General features: G+C 38.9%; 1 protein-coding gene across 8 annotated transcripts; it reads left to right on the top strand.

Annotated features, from left to right (window-relative positions):
• The first annotated feature begins 412 nt into the window (after positions 1-412).
• Positions 413-20,934, top strand: MAJIN (membrane anchored junction protein). Of its 8 annotated transcripts, none has more exons than XM_033154337.1 (10): positions 413-437; positions 4,281-4,344; positions 8,899-9,016; positions 10,256-10,301; positions 11,381-11,456; positions 13,799-13,924; positions 14,374-14,405; positions 15,758-15,867; positions 18,242-18,347; positions 20,812-20,934. In XM_033154337.1, the coding sequence occupies exons 2-10, from the start codon at positions 4,320-4,322 to the stop codon at positions 20,917-20,919; spliced, it is 747 nt and encodes a 248-aa protein (XP_033010228.1). In that variant the 5' UTR covers positions 413-437; positions 4,281-4,319; the 3' UTR covers positions 20,920-20,934. The 8 variants fall into 8 exon arrangements, with proteins under 8 accessions (XP_033010228.1, XP_033010227.1, XP_033010223.1 ...); XM_033154336.1 differs by lacking the exon at positions 413-437 and adding an exon at positions 705-720; XM_033154332.1 differs by lacking the exon at positions 413-437 and adding an exon at positions 705-720 and having other exon boundaries at positions 8,896-9,016.
• Positions 20,935-24,324: the final 3,390 nt, after the last annotated feature.

Raw genomic sequence — 24,324 nt, 5'->3', positions numbered from 1 at the left:
TCAGGCCCGGCACATAAATCAACACTGACCAACTATATATTCCAGCTGAGGAAGGAAGGGAAAAGGTCCTCAAATGAACATTAATAGGCTTTGAAGTGTCCTGCATAATTGCACTTCTGCCACTGCTAAACTTACATACATCTGCACACACACTTTGTAAGTCACAAATACTTATTTTTGTTCTCCTCCCCCATGCATTGATCCATTTGCAGAAACATACAATCCTGAAAAGCTGGCAAATACCCAGGTTCACGGATTTGAAAAGGGGTCAGTGGCAAGCACAGCCTGACATTTACAGGTGTGGAGCAGCTGCACCTCCTTAAATTTCCTTTTCTGCACAAGAAAAGCCTTCTCCCCTTTGCATCAAGGCTACAGAACATACCACCCACCAAGCCAAATGCAGGGCAGCCAAGTACCGAGGCCTGCTTTGAGTTCAGGGAGAGTCGAGGGAATTTCCAGTTTGTACTGCCTGCCTAGAACTGGAAAAATGTGGGTAGGGAAATCAAGCAGCTGACAGACCACAATAGGGGCTTTGGCAGGCTTTTGGGGGGGGGGGCAGGAGTCACAGTCACAAATTTATACTGGTATAACTCTCCCCATGTTAAAATGGAGGCTGAGATTGGAGGTCAGTTTGAAATCTAATATGGGTTGCACTTCTTGGTGCCTCAACTGTCTTTTTGAGAAAGCAGGTGTATGCTCAAGTTAGAACTAGCTGTTTAGGTACAGAACAGGCAGAAATTATTTCAAAGGGCAGCATGTAAGTGTGTGGGTTGGTTCCATTGCGCAAAGGTTAAGGTTTTTAAGAAGAAAACGGGAAGGTTTAAGGCCATTGCTGAGGGAACCCTTACTCTTGCCAGCAGGGGCCAAATCCTTGCAATTTAAGGTGAAAATGTCACCTTTTTGCCTGTCATTGTTTTGCCTGCAATGTTTAGAAGTCACCAGAAACTATTCCAGCATCTGCTCTGAGCTCCAGCAGAGGGAGCTGTAAAACGAAAGGCATAAAAACAATGGAAGGCCTAGTTTTGTGAGGACAAAATGGCGGCAGGGGCAAAAGGAAAAGAGGAGGAAGAGCATCTGAGGAAGGAGTTGCAACACAGGCCCTCCTCATTGTCCTGTTCTCTCTCTCACACACACACAAAACAGCAGACACATTGCTCTTGCGAATCCTCCATCTGTACTCCTTTTATTGACATGTTTATTCAGTTGTCTGCTTATTTTCCTCTCAGTGTTGATAAACTGGAAAGAAATGTTAACGGAAGGAGGAAGCTAATTGTGGAAAAAGACAGCTTCCCAGGAGGAACTTAGTGGGTGTTTTCCCCACCCCACCCCCCCAAAAAATTAGGAGACCGCTGTGCTTTCTTGTTCTTTTATATTAAATTGGGAACTTGAAGATAGGTTCTGAGAGGAGGTTTGCTCTTCAGTTGCAAAGTGTTATCCTCTACTTTTATGCCTCCCCCCCCCACATGCTCAGGCTCACTTGCCTCAGGCTAATTAGAGACCCTCCAAAGAAGGATTAGCCTTAAAACAAGTATGGAGGGAAAAGTCGTGCTAAAAAGGACAACTCGTGTGGCTGGGTGTAGAAAAGGCTGACGATGAAAATAACTGAAAAGTGGCTTCATGTTCCTTTGCGACTCCAAAATATATTCCTAGGGAAATTCGCCCTCCAATCGCATTGACAATTGGGCATAAAGTTCGTTCCAATAACTTTGTATAAGTCTGGGCTTGAGGGAAATACTGTTCCAGAACGAGGAGATCTTTATACATGTGGAGGGAAAGCTGATGAAGAAAACCCATAAACACCATTTCCCCTCACAAACTTATTGCCATTCGAGTAGCTTGTTGTAAACACCCCCCCCCCCAAGGTGTTTGGTGTTTTGTTAAGAGTGCAGTCATAAATCAGACAGGCAGGGAGCAGGGCCAAACTTTGGTAATATGGTGCCCTGAGGGAAGACAAAACCCCCCCATAAAAAAATTCTTATTTCCACAATAATTCCTTTTGGTACAGTTGTTTTTTTTTTTTTTTACAAATCTTCTCAGTAGGTGCCCATGTAATTAATGTTGTTTTGCACCCCTTCAGCTTGGCACTGAGTGGGGGAACTGCCTGCAATGCCCTAAATCTGACACCAGGGGGCCAGCCAGATTAAAAATTGTGAGGGGGTGCTCTTAGCCTTTTTTTGCCACTTGTATTTACTGTATATATACAGTGCTATTTTTCTAGAAAAAGAGGTGTTGGAACTCATGGCAATGGTGCCCACCTGAGAGGTGCTGAAACTGAGTGCTTTTTTTCTTAAAAAAATGTTTATGGGTACTCTCATTTTGACTCAAGAAAATCACCATTTTATAGTTCAAATCAGGAAAAATAAATACAGTAAATGGCTTTCCCACTCCACTTCCTATTAAAAGGGGTGTGTGTTTGTGTGTGTGTGTACACACACGTACATACCAGCTAATACCAGCTATAGGTTGGCATAGAGGAAGGGTCGATCCTAAAGCCTCTCTAATGAAGCTTCTCCCTCCTGCCTTCCAGAAGGCCCCATTTAGGGGCTTAATGGCTGCTACCATCAACAAAAGGACCACCAGTGGTAGCTTCTCTGGAGAAGATTTTGGATGAATGTGTGAGGGGCTGCAGGATGCAAATGTACTGCTGTTTTTGTTTGTTTGTTTGTTTGTTTGCTTGCTTGCTTGCCACAGATAGAAACAACAACAGACAGTCACGGTATCTGTACCTCAGAAAAAATACAAAACCGTGTATATCACTGGAAGAATTGCATAAATATGAAACTAAACTGACAATATCATAATGCAAAGGGCATTTATAAATATTTCATCAGAGGCAAACCTATATATGCTTTAAATCATCAAAGTGCAATTACAAAGTGCAAAAATACAAAGTGCCATATAATGTTCAATATAATGATGAAGATGGTATAGCAAATGTCTATCAGACGCGTAGGTCCATCCTCACAATGTTGGGGAAGGTTATTCAGAATCCCTCCAACATGTGGGTGTGTTCTCCCGATGGGTGGCTAGCTTCAAACTTCCCGTTTCACCAACGGTTTCTTCAAGGTCTGGACTTTTCTTTGGTAACAACAATACAAACCATCAACTTCACTATAGATATAAATTCATGTACAGATATAAATTCATCAAAGTACATGAATTTTTTATTGTATAATTGAATTTTTATTGTATAATTGAATTTATATCTGTAGTGAAGTTGATGGTTTGTACACCATCTTCATCATTATATTGAACATTATATGGCACTTTGTATTTTTGCACTTTGTAATTGCACTTTGTACTAGCACTTTGATGATTTAAAGCATATATAGGTTTGCCTCTGATGAAATATTTATAAATGCCCTTTGCATTATGATATTGTCAGTTTAGTTTCATATTTATGCAATTCTTCCAGTGATATACACGGTTTTGTATTTTTTCTGCTTGCCACAGATGGCTAATGAGAGTTGGCAGTATGAATTCTATAAGAAAATAGGATTGTTGCATAACGCTCTCTCAGATTTAACAAAAGTTGATCTTTTAGTATTCTGGTTAATCAATGCCCCTCTTGTTCTTTTTTATTTAGTAGGAGTAAGTGGAGCTGGAGGGGAGGGAAGCAAGACGAGAGCTACAACAAAATGTATATTCTAAATACAGTACCCAGTGCAATGGCCCATCATCTTTTTCATTCACCATCATTAGGCTAGATTGGTTTCCTGGGAGATGTCCCAGTTAAGTGGATTTCCTGATTAAGTGCTTCCCGATTAACTGGAATAGATTGTAAGGACTGTACATAAATATGCCTTGCTTGTTGACTCTCTTTGTATTTTGTAGTTAGAAAAGTGATGCCTGCTCCACATTAGTTCTCTTTCCAAATGGTATATATCTTACTGGTTTCAAAAGAAAATAAAAAATAAAAAAATTCCTTTCCAGTAGCACCTTATTTTCTATATGACTAGATCCCCTAATAATAATAATAATATTAAAAAATCTAGTCATATTTCTGATAATGTATTGTTGTTAGGATGGAGTACTTAGTAATTGGGGGGGGGGGGTCACAAAAACAGGTTGGATGAAAGGCGCATACCCTTTTTTGCAAAACACTTGAGTGCCTACAAAATTTTAGGCTCCATTCCTGTTCCTACTGCAGTTTAAGATCCTGTGAAACCTCTGGATTAAACATGCATAGGATTGTGCTATAAGATTTTTAGTCAGAGGTGATGCGATAAAGGTATAATTGCTTGTAAATAGGATGCACTGATTTCTTTTGATCTGTACAGGCCATCCAGTACATTTTGCTGCCTGCAGCAGACGACAGGATGGTGCTATCCCCATGTACAAAAGGTAACTTGACTGGCAGTTGAATGTTACTTCAATATTGGTAGTCAAACAGCATCCTCTACTCCTGAAGACAGCGGGCTAGCTTAGGAGGGGCAGGGCACACAACTCTTCCCTCAAATACTGCATCATTCCCCAGCATTTGCTGCTTGAGGCAGCTGCTTCACTATGTCCAATGGTGGGGCTGGCTCTGGATGCACTGGTTTTGCAGTTCCTGAGATACCACAAAAGCTTGCAAGATATATAAGCCAAATAAGATAGTGGGGTGAATATACATACTGCATACCCTCCAACATTTCTCCGATGAAAATAGGGACGTCCCATTCCATAATAATAATTTTACTATTTATACCCCACACAACTTTACAGGGTTGCCTACTCTGGCCAGCTTCCAACATACATTAAAACATTTTAAAAATTAAGCATTAAAAAAACATCCCTGTACAGAATTGCCTTCAGATGACTCAGAGGTCGGATAACGCCATACCCTCCAACATTTCTCCAATGATAATAGGGACATTCTAAGGAAAAGTGGGACATTCCAGGATCAAATCAGAAACCGGGATGGCTTCTCTAAATCAGGGACGTCCTTGGAAAATAGGGACACTTGGAGGGTTTGCATACTATGTGCCAGTGCTTGTTGACATGCCACCACTTTCAATATACTCTAAACAAATCATCTGCTATCTGTAGCCTTACTTTTTCTCTACTCCTGTTTCTATAGCATTCCAAGGCAGTACAAACCTGAGAGCAAAAGTTATTCTATGATCTCTGTGGCCATATACTGCTTAACCAAAATATTTATAGTTTTGTTATTGCTGTTTTAAGCAAATTGGCAATACTGAGAACTGGAGGGTAAATCAAGTTGGCTTGTTTACAGCAAACTGTTTAGAATATTGATATTCACATGCATTTCGTGGTGTCCTATCCCTCTTCCCTTTCACTTATGCATATGAATATAAATATTCTAAACTGTTAATTGCAATCAGCTGTGCACTCATGTCCCGCTTATGGACTTCCCATAAGTTTCTGGTTGACCACTGTGAGATCAGGATGCTGGGCCTTTTGGCTTGATCCAGCAGGCCTCTTATTATATTCTTACATCTTCATTGCAAACTTAAAGTGCTTTCATGCCAATTAACTGCTGTGCTTTCTCTAAGAATCATAGGATTGTAATTTAGTGCAAAGTCTTTTTTTCTTTTGATGATGCCTAGATTCAGTCACTCACTGAACTTCAGTTCCTAGGATTGCTTGTTTATTGACTTGTTTGCTTTCTTTTTATATTGGCAGCATTTACATGCTGCCCCATAACAGTGTTCTCTGGGTGGCTTATAGATAATAAAACATTATTTTACAATAATAATCACAGAATTAAAAACAGTAAACTAATTTCAGCATACATATTTCATCAGCAGAGAGTAAAACAGCACAGAAAAATATACAGCATCCCTAAAAACATACTGTATAGCAGATATTTAATTCAACTATCTCAAAGGATTCACTATTTAAAAGCTTGGGGCTATCTCTTTTACTACTCTACAGTACATACAGCCACAAACCTTGTCAAAAAGGTTTAGCTGATAGGCAAGATCAGTTTACAGATCTGCACTAGGAGCCCATTTATAGTGACAAATGTAACCCCTTCCTTCCCATAGCTCTGTAAGAAATGACCTTTAAAGAACACTTATCCTGATTTGTCCATAGTTTGCAGCATCCTTGGTTAACAGAAGACTCAATAGCTCAGAGTCACATGCTTTGGATTCAGTTTCTTTTTCTTTTCCTTTTATTCAGTTTCAGTTCCAGACACCTCTAGTTCAAAGATCTTGGGTAACAGGGCTGGCAGAAACCTGTGCCTGGGGCTCTAGAGAGCCTACTGCTAGACAAAGCAGATATTGTTGATGATTTGTGCAGTTCTGTTTTCATTATATTTATCTGTAAGCGGCTTTGAGAGCCTTGTCTGGACATAGACAAGGATATAAATAAGGGATGGACTGTAGCCCAGAACAGAGCACATGATTTGCATGTTCTCAGTCCCCGATATCTCCTGGGTAGGGCACCCATGTTTGAAACCCTGCAGAACCGTTGTCAACAAGTGTGGTAAACAGTGCTGACCAATGATTGGATGCAGTAGTAAGGCAGACATTTTTATTTATTTATGTGACTTCATTATGCCCTCAGGACACAAAAATAAGCATTTATAAACATTTTCAATTGTTTTATTTTGAAATGATTCTTAGAAATGTAAGATGACTGTCTCACACTGGAGTTCATGTATGGGTTCAGCTTCATTAGAATGTCCTCTTCTGTGTTTATTTCCCTGTTTTGGGTTAGAAGAGAGAAAACAGAGGCTGCAGTTTGCCAGGAGAGGGCGTTCTCATCCTTACTCCAGCTCCAGCCAAGCCGTTTCTGCTTGATTTTTGTCTGCTGGACTACTGCCGCACTGGGCATTGCATTGCAGAGCAGCTGTAACACATGCAAAAATCTGCAGTACCATCCAGGCTTCCCCGTAGGATGTTCTGAGTGGTTGATGGTAGGATTAAAGAATTTGTGACGGAGGCAGGAATTAAAAACTGTACTCGTAATCCATGTAGAATGAGGAATAACATCTGTCCCTGCAGCATAATGGGTCAAAGAGGTTCAGCAGAAATATAGCAGGCTGGGACTTGGAGGGTGTGTTTGGTGTAACTTAATAGCAATTTTAAAAAAATCAATTTGATGATTTTTCAGTTGATCAACATTTTTCAGAAACATTGCCCAGATATATAACCTTGAATTTTTATTAATGTTAGGATTTGTGAGCAGAAGTACAGCCAGTAGAGTTAAAACCTGGAAAAAGTATGTGAGTGAGAGAGTATTTTAGGTGTGTGTGTGTGTGTGTGTGTGTGTGAGAGAGAGAGAGAGAGAGAGAGAGAGAATTGAATTTAAGAAAACAGGTAGGATTAATATGGCATATGCAAGTGGAAGCAACAACTTTTTAGATGTGGCAGCCTTTGGACAAAGTGTTGTACAAGTGGGAAAAGTTACCAGGAGTCTGGTTTTGCCATATTTTTAGAAACATTATCTTGTGGGTCAGTTTATTAATGACACAATGACTTCCCATTAATTTGTACCAACATGCAACTGTAGGATGTGTATGGCTATTTCTATTCCGACAACTGCCAGAATATGAGAGATGAGCTCTGTATGTCCTTTTGGCAGGGAAATCATGGGAAACCGCTAGATTCCTTGTAGCGACTGGAATTGTATTGTCTGGAATTGTGTTGGTTGAGAGACCAGTGGTTCCTGAATTTATAATGAGATTTACCCAGATCAGACTAATCAACTGATGTAGTTGTTATGCTTCAAGCAATGTATACTTTTATGATTCAGAACTCTGAACCACCTGACTCTCTTTTTTTTCCTCCCTGCTTTGGGAGGAAAATAAAATCCAGATGAAATTGTTTGTAATCATTTGGTATTTTTGATGCAGCCCAACTGAAGTTACCATGAGTATATTCTGAAATAAATAATTGCATTTGTGAAGGAGAATCATTTTGGTGCAAATATTCTGCCAAACAGCAATAAATAGTTTCTTGTTTCACATCTATAATTTGGAAGCTGTCCACCACAAAACACTGCCTTGCCATAAATGAAATACAGTATAAGTTAAAAAAGGATGTAATTAGTGTCCAGTATAATATACCATGGTCCATCCCACCTGTTTGTATTGATGCAGGGCTTTTTCTAAGTGCTCAAACTAATTTTACCACCATCAGGACAAAATTTCTTAAGTGTCCAAGTAACATCCTGTTTTGCAAAATTTATAAGCTGACTTGTGCTTGTGCTACTCTTGTGCTGTAATAAATCAGTAGTTTGAGAAAGTGCTGTTATTTTAGTGTCTCTGCTCAGTGGATGTTTGCATTTTGCTTTACAAATGAATTCTCTTTGGCTATAATATCAAATACTGAAGCAGTGATGGCATAAAATAGCAAGATTACATGAGATTCCTAGTAAATTGAAGGTTAATCTGTATTCTATAGCATTATGGCTTACGCATGGATCACAACATGACTTTAATAAGAAGTGCTTATCTTCATAACCAGGCCATTACTTTAAAATCTATTAAGAACATACTGTCATCTCTAATGATCCAAGAATCAGCAAGGTTAAGAGAATAATGAATCAGCTTAGTTTCCCGTTCATATTAATTTACCACTTTGTTGCAAACTCTTGCAGTAATGCTTTCTGAAAAGTGCAATCGTTGGAAAGAAAAACAAATTTCTGGGCTTGAAAACTAGCAATAGTTCTTATGAGCTACATGTTGAGGCAAGATTACTGCATATTTTCAGCTTTCCAACTGCACTTTTGAGAATCATCCCAGCATATATTTTGGCCTCATAAAAAACTGAACTGCTGTATTTTAATATATTTGCTGAACTCATAAAGCATAAACTTGTGCATAAGACTTCCGGACGAATTTCTAAAACTAGGCCAGTTCATAACAGTTTGGTTGCCTTGCCACAAACAATGGAATTGGTGTGATAAGATTTATTTTAGCATAGTGTTTCTTCTTCTTTTAAGGCTGGTTTTCTGAACACTCATCTTTAAAACCATTTACATGTCCAGTGCCTGAGACGAGGTTTTTTCATGCAGGAGCAAATGTCTACAAATTTAAGATCAAATATGGCAACTCTATGAGGTAAGTATGACAAGACAGTTATCTGAAAGCCTTCACTCTTGACAATATTGAGGAATTGTTCAAATTAGGAAGCAGAAATAAAAGATAGGCTCAGCATCTCAAAAGAACTTAGGTTGAGAATTGTTAATATCAAAAATTGTATTAGAATATTACAGATACTTAACCTACAGCTAGTTTATCATAATGACCCAGAGAATAAGCTATAACTTTATCTCTAAACTCACTGAGGTAATGCCATCTGTCATTCTCATCCCTCTGTATATCTGCAATGTGAAGCTAATACTGTAACTCTGGTCTGCCTTACAGGGTTGTTGTAAGGATAACTGAGCGAAGTTATGTGAAGCAGAGGCAGAGCTAGCTATTCCAGCACCTGGAGCGTTGCACATGCTGTGCACCCGGGGGCGCGGCTAGCCACCTGCGGGGGTGGGGCGAGCGTCCCAGGGGGCGATGCCAGTGGTGAGCATCCGGGGGGGGGGTGGCTCAGGGATGACACCCGGGGCAGACCACACCCACCACACCCCCTTCTTCCGCTACTGATGTGAAGCACACTGAACACTCAGCAAATACTGTAACAAGCTGCTGCTGCTATTATTACTATAACTATATAGCGCGGGGGGTGCTGTGGTCTAAACCACTGAGCCTAGGGCTTGCTGATCAGAAGGTTGGCAGTTCGAATCCCCGCAATGGGGTGAGCTCCCGTTGTTCAGTCCCAGCTCCTGCCCACCTAGCAGTTCGAAAGCATGTCAAAGTGAAAGTAGATACGGTAAATAGGTATCGCTCCGGCGGGAAGGTAAACGGCGTTTCCGTGCGCTGGTCTGGTTCGCCAGAAGCAGCTTGGTCATGCTGGCCACATGACCCGGAAGCTTTCTGTGGACAAACGCTGGCTCCCTTGGCCTATAGAGCGAGATGAGCGCGCAACCCCAGAGTCGTCCACGACTGGATGTAACGGTCGGGGTACCTTTACCTTTACCTTTATACTATAAATATCAGAATGTGTTTTTTTTCTGGATTGACCCTGGTTCATTTGAACAAAACCATTATTTAAATCGGCCAGAGTTCACCACAGTGCAGACATAACAAGAAAATTCTGATCACATCCTTGAAGCCACATTGGAGGGGAAAGGGGAATATATGAGCAGTTAGATATTTAGTCTAAACTACAGTAATTGCAATTGTTTTACAGTAAATGCCCATTTGCACTTGATTTCGCAGTTAAATTCTGTTATGTTTGTTTTACAGTGTTAATATTGATTTTCATGAAAGTATTGTCAATGAAGAACTACAGGTAAGATATGAAGCAGATTTATCTCAGAAGGGTCATGTGATAGATGTGGAATTTAGACTTTGTCCTCTTTGCTTTGGGAAAACAGAGTGCACTTAAAGTTCAAGTTCCATTTAGATAGCTTTGAACCTCACAGTGAATGCTTGTTTGGGAGTTACCTGTTTTCTGGGAGGAATACTTGCAAAAAACACGGCTTTGTCTTGTGTAAGAGGGGGTAGTACATTTCCTTATATGGTCCCAATTATGATTTTTCTGTTCTCATGGTATGTTTGTATTGCATGGTACTAAGCTTCATTTCTGACTGGCTTATGGTTCCCTACTGAACTTTTGAAATCCACTCCCCCCCCCCCGAAGTCCTTGTAAAGCCAAGTCTGCAATATGCCAATCCTACAATAATTTCTTTTAATTGTCTTCTTTTTATTAAGCATTGTATAATGGGCTCAGTGTGTTACTTACGCAGAGTACAGAGATGAAAGTGGGAGCATAGAGATGAAACTGATGCATCAAACTTTTTTTTATCCTTTTGCTTGAGCAGAAGAAGATGTAATAAAGTCAACTGCAGAGGAACCTGTGGTTGTGCAGATGTTGTTGGACTCCCAGCTTCCATCAGCTCCAGCCAGCATGGCCCATTGGTCAGGGATAATGGGAGTTGTTGTAGTTCAGCAACATCTGGAAGATCGAGGATAAGTATCGGGAGATCTAGAACAAAAATAAAAATAAAAATCCTTCCAGTAGCACCTTAGAGACCAACTAAGTTTGTTCTTGGTATGAGGTTTCATGTGCATGCACACTTCTTCAGATACACAGTATCTCAATAAGTGTGCATGCACACGAAACCTCATACCAAGAACAAACTTAGTTGGTCTCTAAGGTGCTACTGGAAGGAATTTTTTTATTTTGTTTTGACCATGGCAGACCAACACGGCTACCTACCTGTAATGGGAGATCTAGAAGTTAGTTTGATAAAACATAATAACAACCTTACCACAAGAACTCTGGATAGTCCAGTCTATTACACTGTGTTTAATATCAGAAATTTGTAAGCACTAATAAAGTATCAGAATTTCCTTCAATTCTTCCAGGATGCTATTCGAGTAATACTTGGAAACCTTGATGAACTATGCCCATTTACTACTGAACACTTGATAATATTTCCATGTATCCTTTTATCAGTGTAAGTTGTCTAAGGAACACGTGTTGACGGTGTGGGTGGTTATAAATCTATTAATAAAAATAAAAATAAATAATCATAAGGCTAATCTGGGAAAAGATTTTACACAACCCGTCTGACATATGAAACACAGAAGAGTCTTACTTCACAAAATCACAAGAGAAACACTTATTGGTGGTAGGCCGCCACTGAATGTGTAGGCAGTGAAATAGACACACATGTGCTTATCAGGGACAGGGATGAAGAAGTGTGCACTAGATACTTTTTGATGGGGAACAGGGACAAGCGGTTGGAAGCCAGGAAGCATTTGATTTAGAAAAATGTGCATTTGTACTAAGACATGAGCAAATGTGTGCACTAATAAGCTGGTAATCAGACAAATAGGAAACGAGAATAAACAACAACATTAAGAAGCTGAGAAGATATGAATTATCAGCACTAGTGAGACATTAAAGGGGCATCAAAATGCAAAGGCTTGATAATCAAGCGCAAGCTGGTGAGAATTGTAGATGAAGGAAAAGGTTAAACTCGTGCAAGCTGGGCATAATTTTGATTGGAAGTAAGAATGCAGCATTTTGAAAAAATAGAAAACATGCTTCTGCTACAATATGAGGTATGCATTTTGAAAATCCTGCTGAATTCCATAAGTATTTTTGAGCAAATCTCCCAAACATGCAATGTCACTTTTCAGTGAAGTGAAAATACTTGTGCAAATAATCAGAGATATTTTGCACATTATTTGCCTATGGTAATTTACTGCAGTAATATGTCAGTTTCCTACATAATATCCAGGTAGTAAATTTCTGTTTATGAAGCAGTCTCCACCCAGCCATCAGTCAGTTGCCTAAAAAAAATGCCTATTATACAGCTGAGATCTGTATCGCAAACTTCTAAGCTTTCCCCTATCTGTACCAAAGAATGGCATCTTTGCTCAGAATCACCTTTTCACTCTCTCTTGCTTTGTTGTTTTTCTGTCTCCCAAGACAGAGGGATGCCAACTAACTTATATAGCCCCAGATCAGGAATTTGCAACTGGCAGCCCTGGTTCAAAAGCAGTTCCCAGAAGTGTGCTATTTGTCCCTCACCTCCCTTTCCAAGCAGAGACAAAAGGAGTGGTGTGGAGACAATAGTGGTTTTAAACATGGGATTTACTGACAATGCAGAAGAAGAAGAAGAAGAGTTTGGATTTGATATCCCGCTTTATCACTACCCGAAGGAGTCTCAAAGCGGCTAACATTCTCCTTTCCCTTCCTCCCCCACAACAAACACTCTGTGAGGTGAGTGGGGCTGAGAGACTTCAAAGAAGTGTGACTAGCCCAAGGTCACCCAGCAGCTGCATGTGGAGGAGCGGAGACACAAACCCAGTTCCCCAGATTACGAGTCTACCACTCTTAACCACTACACCACACTGGCTCTGTCCTCACCCCAGCTTCTTTTCAAAGCTTGCTGCAAAGTAGATCCTTAGATTATTAAATTTGATTTCTTAAGTCTGATTTTTTTTACATTGAAGAGTGAGATAAGATATTCATATGATATGTAGATTCAGTAATTTATTTTGTTATCCTTAAATTTACCTGTTATCTCTGCTTGAGTGTAGAAAATCTTTGGTCTGCAAGTTGTGTTGCTATATCTGTTATGCTGCAAGTGTAGAAAATCTTTGGTCTGCAAGTTGTGTTGCTATATCTGTTATGCTGCAATACAGCATTGTGTTCATAAAGCTTTTTGTGTAAAGCTCCACAGTGCCTCCAATTCTACACTCAGATACATTTGTGTTTTCTCTTTTCCCTACTAGCTTCCGCACATAATGCTAAGCCAAAGGATAGTTCAGCATGAATGAGCAAGTGTACTGGTGCACAGTGAGAAAATCATGACTGTTTTGCTCTTCTGTTGCTCCTGCCACCACCACACTATCTAGAGCTAAGCTATTGTTTGGCTTAACCTTAGGTCTCAGCCCAGCTTCATGGTTTGTTTCTCTCAAAACAATCCACAGGCAGTAATGTAAAAACAAACATTGGGTGCAGTGCATTTGTGTGGAGCAAGACAAACCATGAAACTGGGTTCAGATGTAACCTTAAGCCCAAACCATGGCTTAACTCGGGGTAGTGCAGTGACAGCAGGACCAGGGAAGAGCGAAGGGATGACAATTTTCTCACCACGCACTACCGGTAGGATGCTTACTTGTTCACACTAAGCATGTGGCTATCAGAGTTAGGCAGTAGCATTCAATTTCCTGCAGCATAACTGAACCAGGAATGACACCATAATTTTTGCAACCTTCATTTTACTCCAATGTGCTACTGAACCGTTGAGCCTTAACTGTTCCGATCAGATTTAAACCAATGGGAAAAAGTGTCAGACTTGAGATTCATGCGTGGTGATACGTTTCTTGTTCCTTATCCTTACGTCTGCACTGTCTATGTAGAATTAAATCTCTTGAAGCATGGTGCATTGTGGGGTAAGTTCTGAAGTTCAAAAAGGAATGTTTGAAGTCTAAAGATATATATCCTGACATAATTGCCACAAGAAAAACAAAAGATTTTGGCTCCAGGATTTCCCTATTTCCCCATAGTGCACAGGTTGGGATAGTCCCTGACCCTCCTGATGTTGCAATTTATAGGCCTATAAAAACTCTTGATTGTCCATGGGTCTGCAAAAACAGATCCAAATCTATTGGCTATGGAGTGTTCACTTTCTCTGGGCATGTGTGTATCAGCCACCTTTTTAACGATAGTAGGGTAAAGATGTTTGAGAGGTTTGTCTTTTCTTTTCCTGGAAATTTGCTGTTAAACTTTTTGCAGATATGCAGTTCCATGTACTGGAATGTGTTATGTTTTTAGTATGCCAGTAAATAAGTTACCAATTTGGATTGGCCTATCTTTTATGAAGTATGTTGCATATTTTCAGGTAAAGCAGGATGTAGGGAGTCCTGTAACTCTGTGAGTATTTTCTTTGAAATTTCAGACAATAAGATGGGGAAAAAGTAGAGGGGGATTCATTCTGATGGAATTACCGGTAATACTTTAAGTTTAAAGAAATGGGGTGGGAGAATAGAACTGCTTCAGCATGTGCCTAAATTTGTATTTGTAGCCAGTGCTAGTCCTACTCAGAGTAGATCTATGGAAATAAATGGATTATGACAAACTTAGTTCCATTAATTTGAATGGGTCTTCTCTGCATAGAAATTAGTTGGATATAATTTTTCATTTGCATGATCTATGTGCTTAAAAGAAACCAGATAAAGTAAATTTTGTTGCACATTGGTGCCTTAGGCTGTAATCCTGTACGCATATCTGAGAGCAAGACCACTGACGTCTATGGCGCCTACTTCTGAATAGACATGCATAGGTTTGCAGTGTTGCTGTGGGTTCTGCAGTTCAGCACCCAATAACTCATAACTCCAATGGCTTCAATGGGCATTGTTTCTTAGACTTACATAAAATTAGTACAGGAAAAGGAGCAATTCTAATGTAATGGCCCCATATGAGCACTTCTGAAAAACTGTTTCCATGTGACCCTGGGGGTGACCCTGTCTAGCATTTCCACAGGGACCCTGAAGTTCTAGTGCAGTTGCTTTCATACAGATACTTCACTTGACTATCCAAAATCACGTGGTTAAATCACTGGTGAATATGCCTTCCATGTGGAACATTGTTTTGTAGTGGCACTTCCTATGGGATCCACTACAACTGAATTGCACAACAATTGAATTGAGTGCAGTCACATATTTACCTAGGAATATGGCCTATTGAGCACAGTGTGTACTTCAGGGTTGGGGAAACGTTTATTACAGGCATGCCCAACTTTCAAGAGACAAAGATCTACTCCCACTATTAAAAAACTGGCAGTGATCTACTAAATTTGTTGAGCTTTTAAAAGTTCTTTTAGGGAGCCAAAGTTGTAGAGCTTTTTTTAGGTGTGTGTGTGGGGGGTGTGTGTTCCTGCGATCTACCATACCACAAACCCCCGCGATCCAGCAGTAGACATCCCTGGCTATCAAAGTCCACACTGGGGTTGTGGTGAAATGAGGGTGGAGAGAGGCATGTGACATAGAAGTATTAATATATTTTTGCTAAAGGACACATTTATTAATACAAAAACAATAAAGTGCAAACATTTTTTTTGCAGTGTTAGCTTTCTTGAGATTCTATTCCTAAGTTTATACAAAAACAAGCAAATATATTTATATTATATGTTAGTAAATATTCTTGCAAGTCTTGTAATAATGAATAAATTTTTTGTTTTTAAATGAATAAATAAATGAATTTGACAATCTGATGCATCCTAAAAGGACAACAGTGGAAGTGACCAAAGAGATAATGTGGACACAGAAAGAACCATTAAGTGGAGGAGACTTGAAGACACAGTAGAAATTTCACATCCACGGATATCCAGGGGCAGGTCAGTGACGATCTTCCCTCCTAAACCCAGCATAAATTCCTTGTTCTTACCTTTAAAATGCTTGATGGCACTTCTCAAATGTTGTGCTAAATAGTGTCAGTTATTTGACAACTTTCTTAAAAAAAGTTGCCATATGTTATAGTTAGTACATACACTCATAAGCATTTATGATTCAGAGGGAAAGTGTTGCACATAAATATAGATTCATTTGCTCTGGTTCAGAGAGGGATAGGGTATGAGTCTTGCTTCATTTTCTGGTAAGGTGAAATGGTGATGTCAGTATCTCCTGGTGGTGATTTCACCCGAGAGCTGAATACTCATGTGGTAAGAACAGGTATTTCCAAGCCATAGAAACTGTAAAAACTCAACTTTGCCCTGCTGTGATAAATACCAGAAAGGTCAACTATAGTATTCAAAAGTGTTACATAATTGCTAAGAGTTAGTATGATTACCAGATGGAGAACACATGGAGTATTCACCATGAAACAGATGCAATATAAACATAGAATTGCCTTGCGAAAACATAGCATACAACCATTCCTAGGAGGAAATGGGTAGGATGGAATTCCTTGTAAAAAGTACTATTTGTTAAGTGGCTGTTTAAAGAAAGCACTTCAAAAACTACAATCAATACGTAATTGTTATTTTGTTGCTGCCACAGAACTCAGGCAGTTCACACATGATGCTAAATCAAAATTTAGCATTGCACAAATGAGCCAAAGCAAGCCTTGGGCTTGCTAAACCAGTGTGGTGTAGTGGTTAAAGTGTTGGACTAGGACCTACGGGACCACTCAGCCATGAACCTCACTGGGTGACCTCAGGCCATTCACTGCCTCTCAGCCTAACCTACAGTACCTCACAGGGGTGTGGGGATTAAATGAGGAGTGGGGAGAACAATGCACGCCACCTTGAGTTCCTTGGAGTAAATAGTGGGCTATAAATGCAATTAAATAAAAAAAAAACCTTTAAAATGTTTCCTCCTCCCTTCCCATTTCACACACAAGAGGGGGATCTGAAGCATCTGCCTTTATTTTTAATCCCTGTGGTGTAATTTGGAGAACTCTGATTAGTTTGGATGAGAGCCAGTGTGGTGTAGTGGTTAAGAGTCGTAGACTCGTAATCTGGGGAACCGGGTTCGCGTCTCCGCTCCTCCACATGCAGCTGCTGGGTGACCTTGGGCTAGTCACACTTCTCTGAAGTCTCTCAGCCCCACTCACCTCACAGAGTGTTTGTTGTGGGGGAGGAAGGGAAAGGAGAATGTTAGCCGCTTTGAGACTCCTTCGGGTAGTGATAAAGCGGGATATCAAATCCAAACTCTTCTTCTTCTAGTCTAAACTCTAGCTAGTTCAAACAAGCCAGATCAAGCTGTTTTTCTTATCTTGGTTTGCCTGCTAACCAGAGTTTAATCTAAACAGAGTTCCCCAATATTGAATGCAATAGGGAACACTTTTCAGATTAAAAGTTTAGGCAGATGGTTCCAATGTCTTCTTCTGGTATGTACTAGGATTGCAGAGGACAGCAGGAGCACTCAAGTCATAAACTCTTAGAAGTTTATATGGGTAATGCTAAACTGTGTTTTTTTTGGGGGGGGAACCTTACACCTACCAACACACCCACTGAGAGCTACTTGTGTTTTTAGTTGTTTTTGTTTGATGTGTTTATTATGTTTTCTTTATTGTGTATTTGTGTATGTATTGTGTTTTTGTTGTTTAATGTGAAAATAATAAAATATTTTTTTAAAAAAAGAGCTACTTTCCCTTTAGGAGCATCTGTCAGTAGCTGCATGCTGGTGGTGGGCCATGGGCTGTGTTGGTTTAGGGTTTGATATGAACTGGCCCACACTGTTTACATGCATTGCCTTGCCATCAAAATACTCAACAAAGTTTCCCAGCTAAACATATAATATAATAGTAATTTAGTTGAAATATGTAAAATTACATTAAAAATCAAGAAATGCAACTGATGAAATCAAATAAAGATCAGCAATAAAATGTTAATTCATCACAAATCAGAATGAAACATTGAAAAAATAGAAGTTAAAGTGAGTGAAAAAGGGCTCAGAAATAACACCTCTTTAAAAAGCAAATTAAATTGTTGTGTAGCAAAATGATTGCTTTGCAGTGTATGAAACAGATCCACATATACATTGTACAATAAAACTGCTTTAAAAATATTTTTGAAAACAAACAGGTTGGCACTTAGCAGTTCATCTTTATTTAATTAGCATACATATGAGAAAAAAAATATCCTCAAAGTTTTCCTGCTTAATGTTGGCAAAATACTCAATTTATAAAAAGTTGTTCCAAATGGATGTTTAGTCTTTTCTGTTTTTGCAGAATACAAATGAGATACATATTTTATTTTTACTTTACAGAAATGTGACTAAAAATACCAGTACAACCTGTATTCATGACACAGCCAAGCTAGAAGTTGGCTTTGAAAATGAGAGACTTCGGGAAGACACAGTTCATCCAACTCTGGTATCAAATGTATTTTATTTATTTTTTACATTAGATCTAGATTGAATCTGTTGACATGACTATGTGCAGAAGCTTTGATAGCAAATATTGCAACATATCGTTGATTCTAACCATGGTTTTAGCATGGCATACATGAGGAAGAAATAAGCCTGGTGGAATAGCAATGCAGAGTAGGGAAATTGTGGGCAGGAAAAAAGTTAAATACTCTCCTCAAAGTCCACACATCCGTGTTTGAAAATACAAAGCTACTTGTGCACATTTGCATGGAAGGGTAGTTAGGTTGTTAATTACATAACACCAAACTTCTAGTTTGGAGACACACGAGTGTGAGCTGGATATACATCAAGTACTAACCCTCTGACAAAGAAACTTTACATAACTTGTTTTCCATGCATTTGTAACTGATTGTATTTTTGTGAGGATATGAAATATATTTCCTCCTTCTTCCCCTTTTTTGTGCTTCCCATCTTTACTGTTATATATATATATAATTTGTTAAATTGGTATCCCACCATTCCATCACCAAATTTTGAACAAAATATGAAGTAAGAAGCATAAAAGCAGGGCAACTAAAGCATTTCAATAAAACCAACTTAAGTCAGTTGTACCATCTTGTAGAAGAAGAGTTTGGATTTTATATCCTGCTTTATCACTACCGAAAGGAGCCCCAAAGCGGCTAACATTCTCCTTTCCCTTCCTCTCCCACAACAAAACAAAATAAAAAATTCTTTCCAGTAGCACCTTAGAGACCAACTAAGTTTGTTCTTGGTATGAGCTTTTGTGTGCATGCACACTTCTTCAGATGAGAAGTATCTGAAGAAGTGTGCATGCACACAAAAGCTCATACCAAGAACAAACTTAGTTGGTCTCTAAGGTGCTACTGGAAAGAATTTTTTATTTTGTTTTGACTATGGCAGACCAACACGGCTACCCACCTGTAACTCTCCCACAACAAACACTCTGTGAGGTAAGTGGGGCTGAGAGACTTAAGTAGCCAGCTTATGGGTGATATGCCTGTCTGAATAAAAACATACTTGTCTGCTGGTGGAAGGTCATCAAAAACAGGGCTAGCTGGGTTTCTCTAAGCAAGGTGTTCCAGAATCTGGGAGCAGCCACCAAGAAGGTCTATTGATTTCCTGTGCTCCAGATGTTGGCAGGACATGCCCTGACATGATGTTGCTGACCATAAAAACCTTGGCAGGCTTGCATGGGAGACAACTGTCTTTTAGATAATTGGATTTCAAGTAATAAAGGACTTTGTAGATCATAACAAGCATGTTGAATTTTGCCCAGAAATGGACCAGTAGCCAGTGAAGTTGTTGTAATATGGGAGTCACTCCAACTAGCAGTACTCTGGTCAATACTGTGGCTGCAGCATTCTGTATCAGGCTGAAGTTTCTGAAAACAATGGCAGCTCCATGTAGAGAATGTTACAGTAGTCAAAATTAGATGTAACCCCCCAAGTCATAAGTCTGTGGACAGGGGCACTTTTATTTAAATCTTTTTGAAGTGTGCTATGTCCATAGGTGCTCTAGGTGATGATACATTATTTAAAGTTGGGATGTATATTTCCACGAGTTATTGAGGAATTCAAATTGTATCTTGAGCTGAAAGTTTACAAACAGAAAACAGAAAATCTTGTCCTAGAAGAGCAATGATGGGTCTTAGATTAGAATGATTTGAACTTTGAGTCTTAGTATCAACTTTTCAGACTAAACTGATCATAAATTCAGTATAAGCTTTATAGACTACATGTGCCTATGTCCTCTTTTCAATTGACTCAAACTTATCTTGGTTTATCTCCTATTTTATCACCCTGTTAATCCCACTCTTCCTCGGAGAACTCTAGGTAGCGTGAATGGGTTTCTTCCCGTTCAGTTTAATCCCTTCCAAATGCTCAAATCCCACACCCGGATAATTACTGTGTCTGTGCTTTTATACTTCTGCTTACCTCTGCTCTCAAGATCTTTTGCTGTTTTGCAGCTGTCTCTCCCCCTTACAGTCGCCACTATTTTCTCTTGACTACACATTAGGGGCTAGTGCAGTGTAACATAGATAAATCCATGGGGAAAAGGCTCTGAAATCTCACCCCAACCTGCAGCCCTTCTCCTCTCACATGTGAATTCTCCCCATCCGTTCTCCATGGCCTTCATTGTGGTTAGCTAATAAATGTTTTTGTAAAATGCAGACTAGAGGGGAGAAAGTTAATTTTACATCGATATTATAGATAGATATTATAAAATGAATTGGTATAAATTTAGGACATTTATAGATTATGCTAAGTAGTTTTAAAATGGATGATGAATGAATCTAGCAGTCCTGATGCTTTGATTATGCATTTGTTCTTAATTTAAAATATTGTTTCCCACCATAATATGTGACATAGGGTGGGTTGTAAATATGTTAAATAAATATTAAGGGGAAATGAAAAATATCTAAATTATTTTTGCTCCTTTCCCCCCAGAATCAGCCAGAAGAAATTAAGTGTCAATATTGTGGCTCTGCCACTGTTAACAATTATTATGAAAATAGGAGGTTGTGTAAGTATGAAGTTATTACTATAAAGGTGTGAGCCTATGAAGAGGAATTTACTTGGAAGCTTGCGTTCAAATAATGATGTGAAGGAATTGGGCCTTAGACAAAGGCAGCTAATTTGGAGGTGGGCAGATAAATGTGGATATCAGCATAATAAGAAAAGGATTTGAATGCCAGAGAGAAAGGCAGGAAAGAAGGACTGCATGAGTAGTGTATGAAAGAAAGTGAGATTCAGCTGTAGGGAAAGAGGATCATGTTTTAATCTACTTCATTTTATTAGGTATTTTTGCTCCATTGGGAAATATATGGGCTTTCTGTAACTTTTCCCTATAATATCTTTTCCTTAAAACTTTATTATTTTTTCTGTTCCAGTAATTTAGTAATTTTTTTCATAACCCCATGTACTCTCAATTTATTGTCAAGACACTTGCACCTGGGAGCCATAGGTTTCTGTATCTTGAGAATCTTCAGAGAAACCCCAGAGAAGTGTTTAAGCCGACTGAAAAAGGGAAGTAGTAAGTTCAGATCCAATGAGACTTAGGGGGTGTGGCAAGTAGCCATTACATGTGACAATCATTGAGCTGTTCCCCATTGTTGTCCTTGGTTGCGTATGAATCACATCAAGACTTACAGAACAAGATGTAGTATAAAAGGGAAAAAGCTGGTGTAATGTAGCAGTTATATTTTTTTTTATAAAGATTTTATTATTTTCCATATGCCTATATAAAGGAACAAAACATAGACAACTACAATGAAAATACAAAGTACGATAAACACTAAACAAATCAAACAAAAACACAATAAACATAAGAAAAAACATATACAAACCTGTCTAAACACTTATCTTTATCTCGTTCTTATTCTATCTTCTAAGCATGGAGGACTTCCCCCACACCCTCCACTGCATTGTTAATCCAAATATACTTTAGGTAGCTATAAATCTACTTTCATAACTATTAACCATCTTATTTGTCCTTAGATTCCTTTACTAAAAACATAGTTCTTAATCTATTCTCCAAATCTTCAGACATTCTTATTTGTATCTTATACTGTAAAGTTCTTACCAAAACTTTAACTTAAATTAATCTAGCTGAAGCCTGTTCAACAGCTAGTTCTGCTCAGATATTCAATTTTACACCATTAACTAAGTAATCCTTAAATTTCTTCCAATCCTTCGACACCTTCTCCTCCTTCTGGTCTCGGATTCTCGCGGTCAGTTCGGCAAGCTCCATAAAGTCCATTAACTTCATCTGCCATTCTTCCACCGTTGGGATCTCTTCACCCTTCCAATTTCTTGCCAATAAAATTCTAGCTGCTGTTGTGGCATACATAAAAAATATTCTATCTTGACTGGGTATCTGTTCATTGGTCATGCTCAAAAGGAAAGCCTCTGGTTTCTTACTAAAGGTAATTTTCATTACCTTTTTAAGTTCATTGTAAATCTTATCGTAATGTAGCAGTTATAGTACTGGGCTTGGACTGGGGACACCAAGATAAAAAAATCTTAGCTCACTGGGTAGCCTTGGCCTTGGGCAACTCACCTTAAAATTGTGTGATGAAGATCATATCTTGACCTTCTTTGAGTTAAAACAGCAAACAGCTGTGACAACTATAAACTGCCTCAGGTTTTCACCAAACTGGTGAAGATTTTTCATGTTACTTATCTCTTGAAATTATTTATGCTCCACTCTTCAGTGTTTCTATTTTCAGAACAGCTTACAACAAATGACAATACATAATTAAAATGAAACCTCATTCCAGTTCACCTAATAAAAAGATTTGAAGGATTAAAAACAGCAGAACAATAAAACAAGTTTTAGAAGAGATTAAAACCCAATTCAAATGATGAAAAGGCGAGAGTAAAAAAAACATTTTTTTGCCTGGCACTGGAAAAACTGGAAAGTGTTCCACAGATGTGGTACGGCACAAAAAAAGCATTATTTCCTGTTACCAACTCCACAAATCTTCTTTCATGTAGGAAAACACAAGAGATTTAAACTACAAGGTGGTGTACATTAGCGTTGCCACTGTTGATTTTATACTTTCTGAATTGAATTCAGAGTAATTATTCTCTTTCCCCATATAATTCGTAATTTTTCTTTGGACATAGGGGAATCTGCGGCATATGTCAGGACAAAAAATACAGAGAACACTCAGCAGAAAGGACAAGTTGTAACCGTACAAAAGAGAGCAGAGGAAAATGTGGAGTTAAAAGCTAAAGGCTTTTTAGAGTTATTGAAAAGGTAATGTAATAACATTAAAGCATCTAGACTTCCTAGCAGGAGCCAGTATAGTATTCACATTGGCTCCAGTAAGGGATTTATGTTAGAGATTAATTTGATCCCTAAAACCTACTGAGGCTATTAATGTAATGACATGTGTTTTGTGTTTGTATGAGGATGTCTGAAGTTTTGTATTCAGGAGCACAGGAAGCAAAGAATCTTTTTTTATTTGTGTATTGTTTTTTCAAAAGCCTTTCCCCATATAATTCTAATAAACTAGTAACAAGAATACATTGGGAGGGCAGAACTGTGGGTGAAGAGACCCACAAACACTGTGAAATTTTGACAGGATAATAACCACACATACATTCATTGAAAAAAGGGGTCATTGAGCTGAAAAGTTTCGGGGCAATTTTAAAAAACGAATACCTGGGACAATTCTTCCTGGAGACAACTTACTTCCTCCCTTACCTTTGGTTAGAATGTCATATTCTTAGATAGTGTACCTTGTTATTTGCCTTGTTATTTTTATTGTAAAAGTGAGCTTAAAAATGGTTATTTTCTGATGCTAATTCCTCAAAAATTATGTTTTAAAAACCCCTAAAATGTACTGTTGAGGGGTTCAATATACATATATATATATGTATCAGTGAGACTTCATGCTCCCCAAACAACGTAGCATGGCAATTAATTTAATTCTTGCATATTAGGGATAAGTGATTGTGTGCTGTTAGCATAGTGTGTGTGTATCTCCCATGTTTCTAGAGTGGTGCAATACTGTCTGCATGCATTTTGTGGAGAGATGAGGGTGGGGACAGTGATGTGACTTGATAAGCACAGCTTTGAAAGGAATGCAGCACAAATGTTCTAGTGTGTAGGAAGGGCTCATCCAGACTTCCGCTTGTCCCGCTGCTTTCCCCCAGGAAAATCCGATCTTTTCCGCTGAATTGGTGCAAACGTCAATCAGGTTTCCCATGGATTTGCTGTTTGCTCCAGTTCAGCACTAAATAGCATGTTTTCCTTGGGAAAGTAGCAGGGCAACCGGCAAACCAGTCGGACCCATGCTTTCTAGGTAGTGTGGATGAGCCTTATAACAGGTTTCCTTTCCCCTGGAAAACCCAGGTTGCTGATATTCTGCTTTGTCAAGCAATGTTCTCAGTGTGATATTCCTTTCTCCTTCTCCCACCAGCTTTCTGTTTCCACCGATACTACAGCGAATT

This window comes from Lacerta agilis, chromosome 7 (assembly GCF_009819535.1).
Source record: "Lacerta agilis isolate rLacAgi1 chromosome 7, rLacAgi1.pri, whole genome shotgun sequence".
NCBI classification, from domain to species: domain Eukaryota; kingdom Metazoa; phylum Chordata; class Lepidosauria; order Squamata; family Lacertidae; genus Lacerta; species Lacerta agilis.
This window is presented reverse-complemented; position numbering and strand designations above follow the sequence as displayed.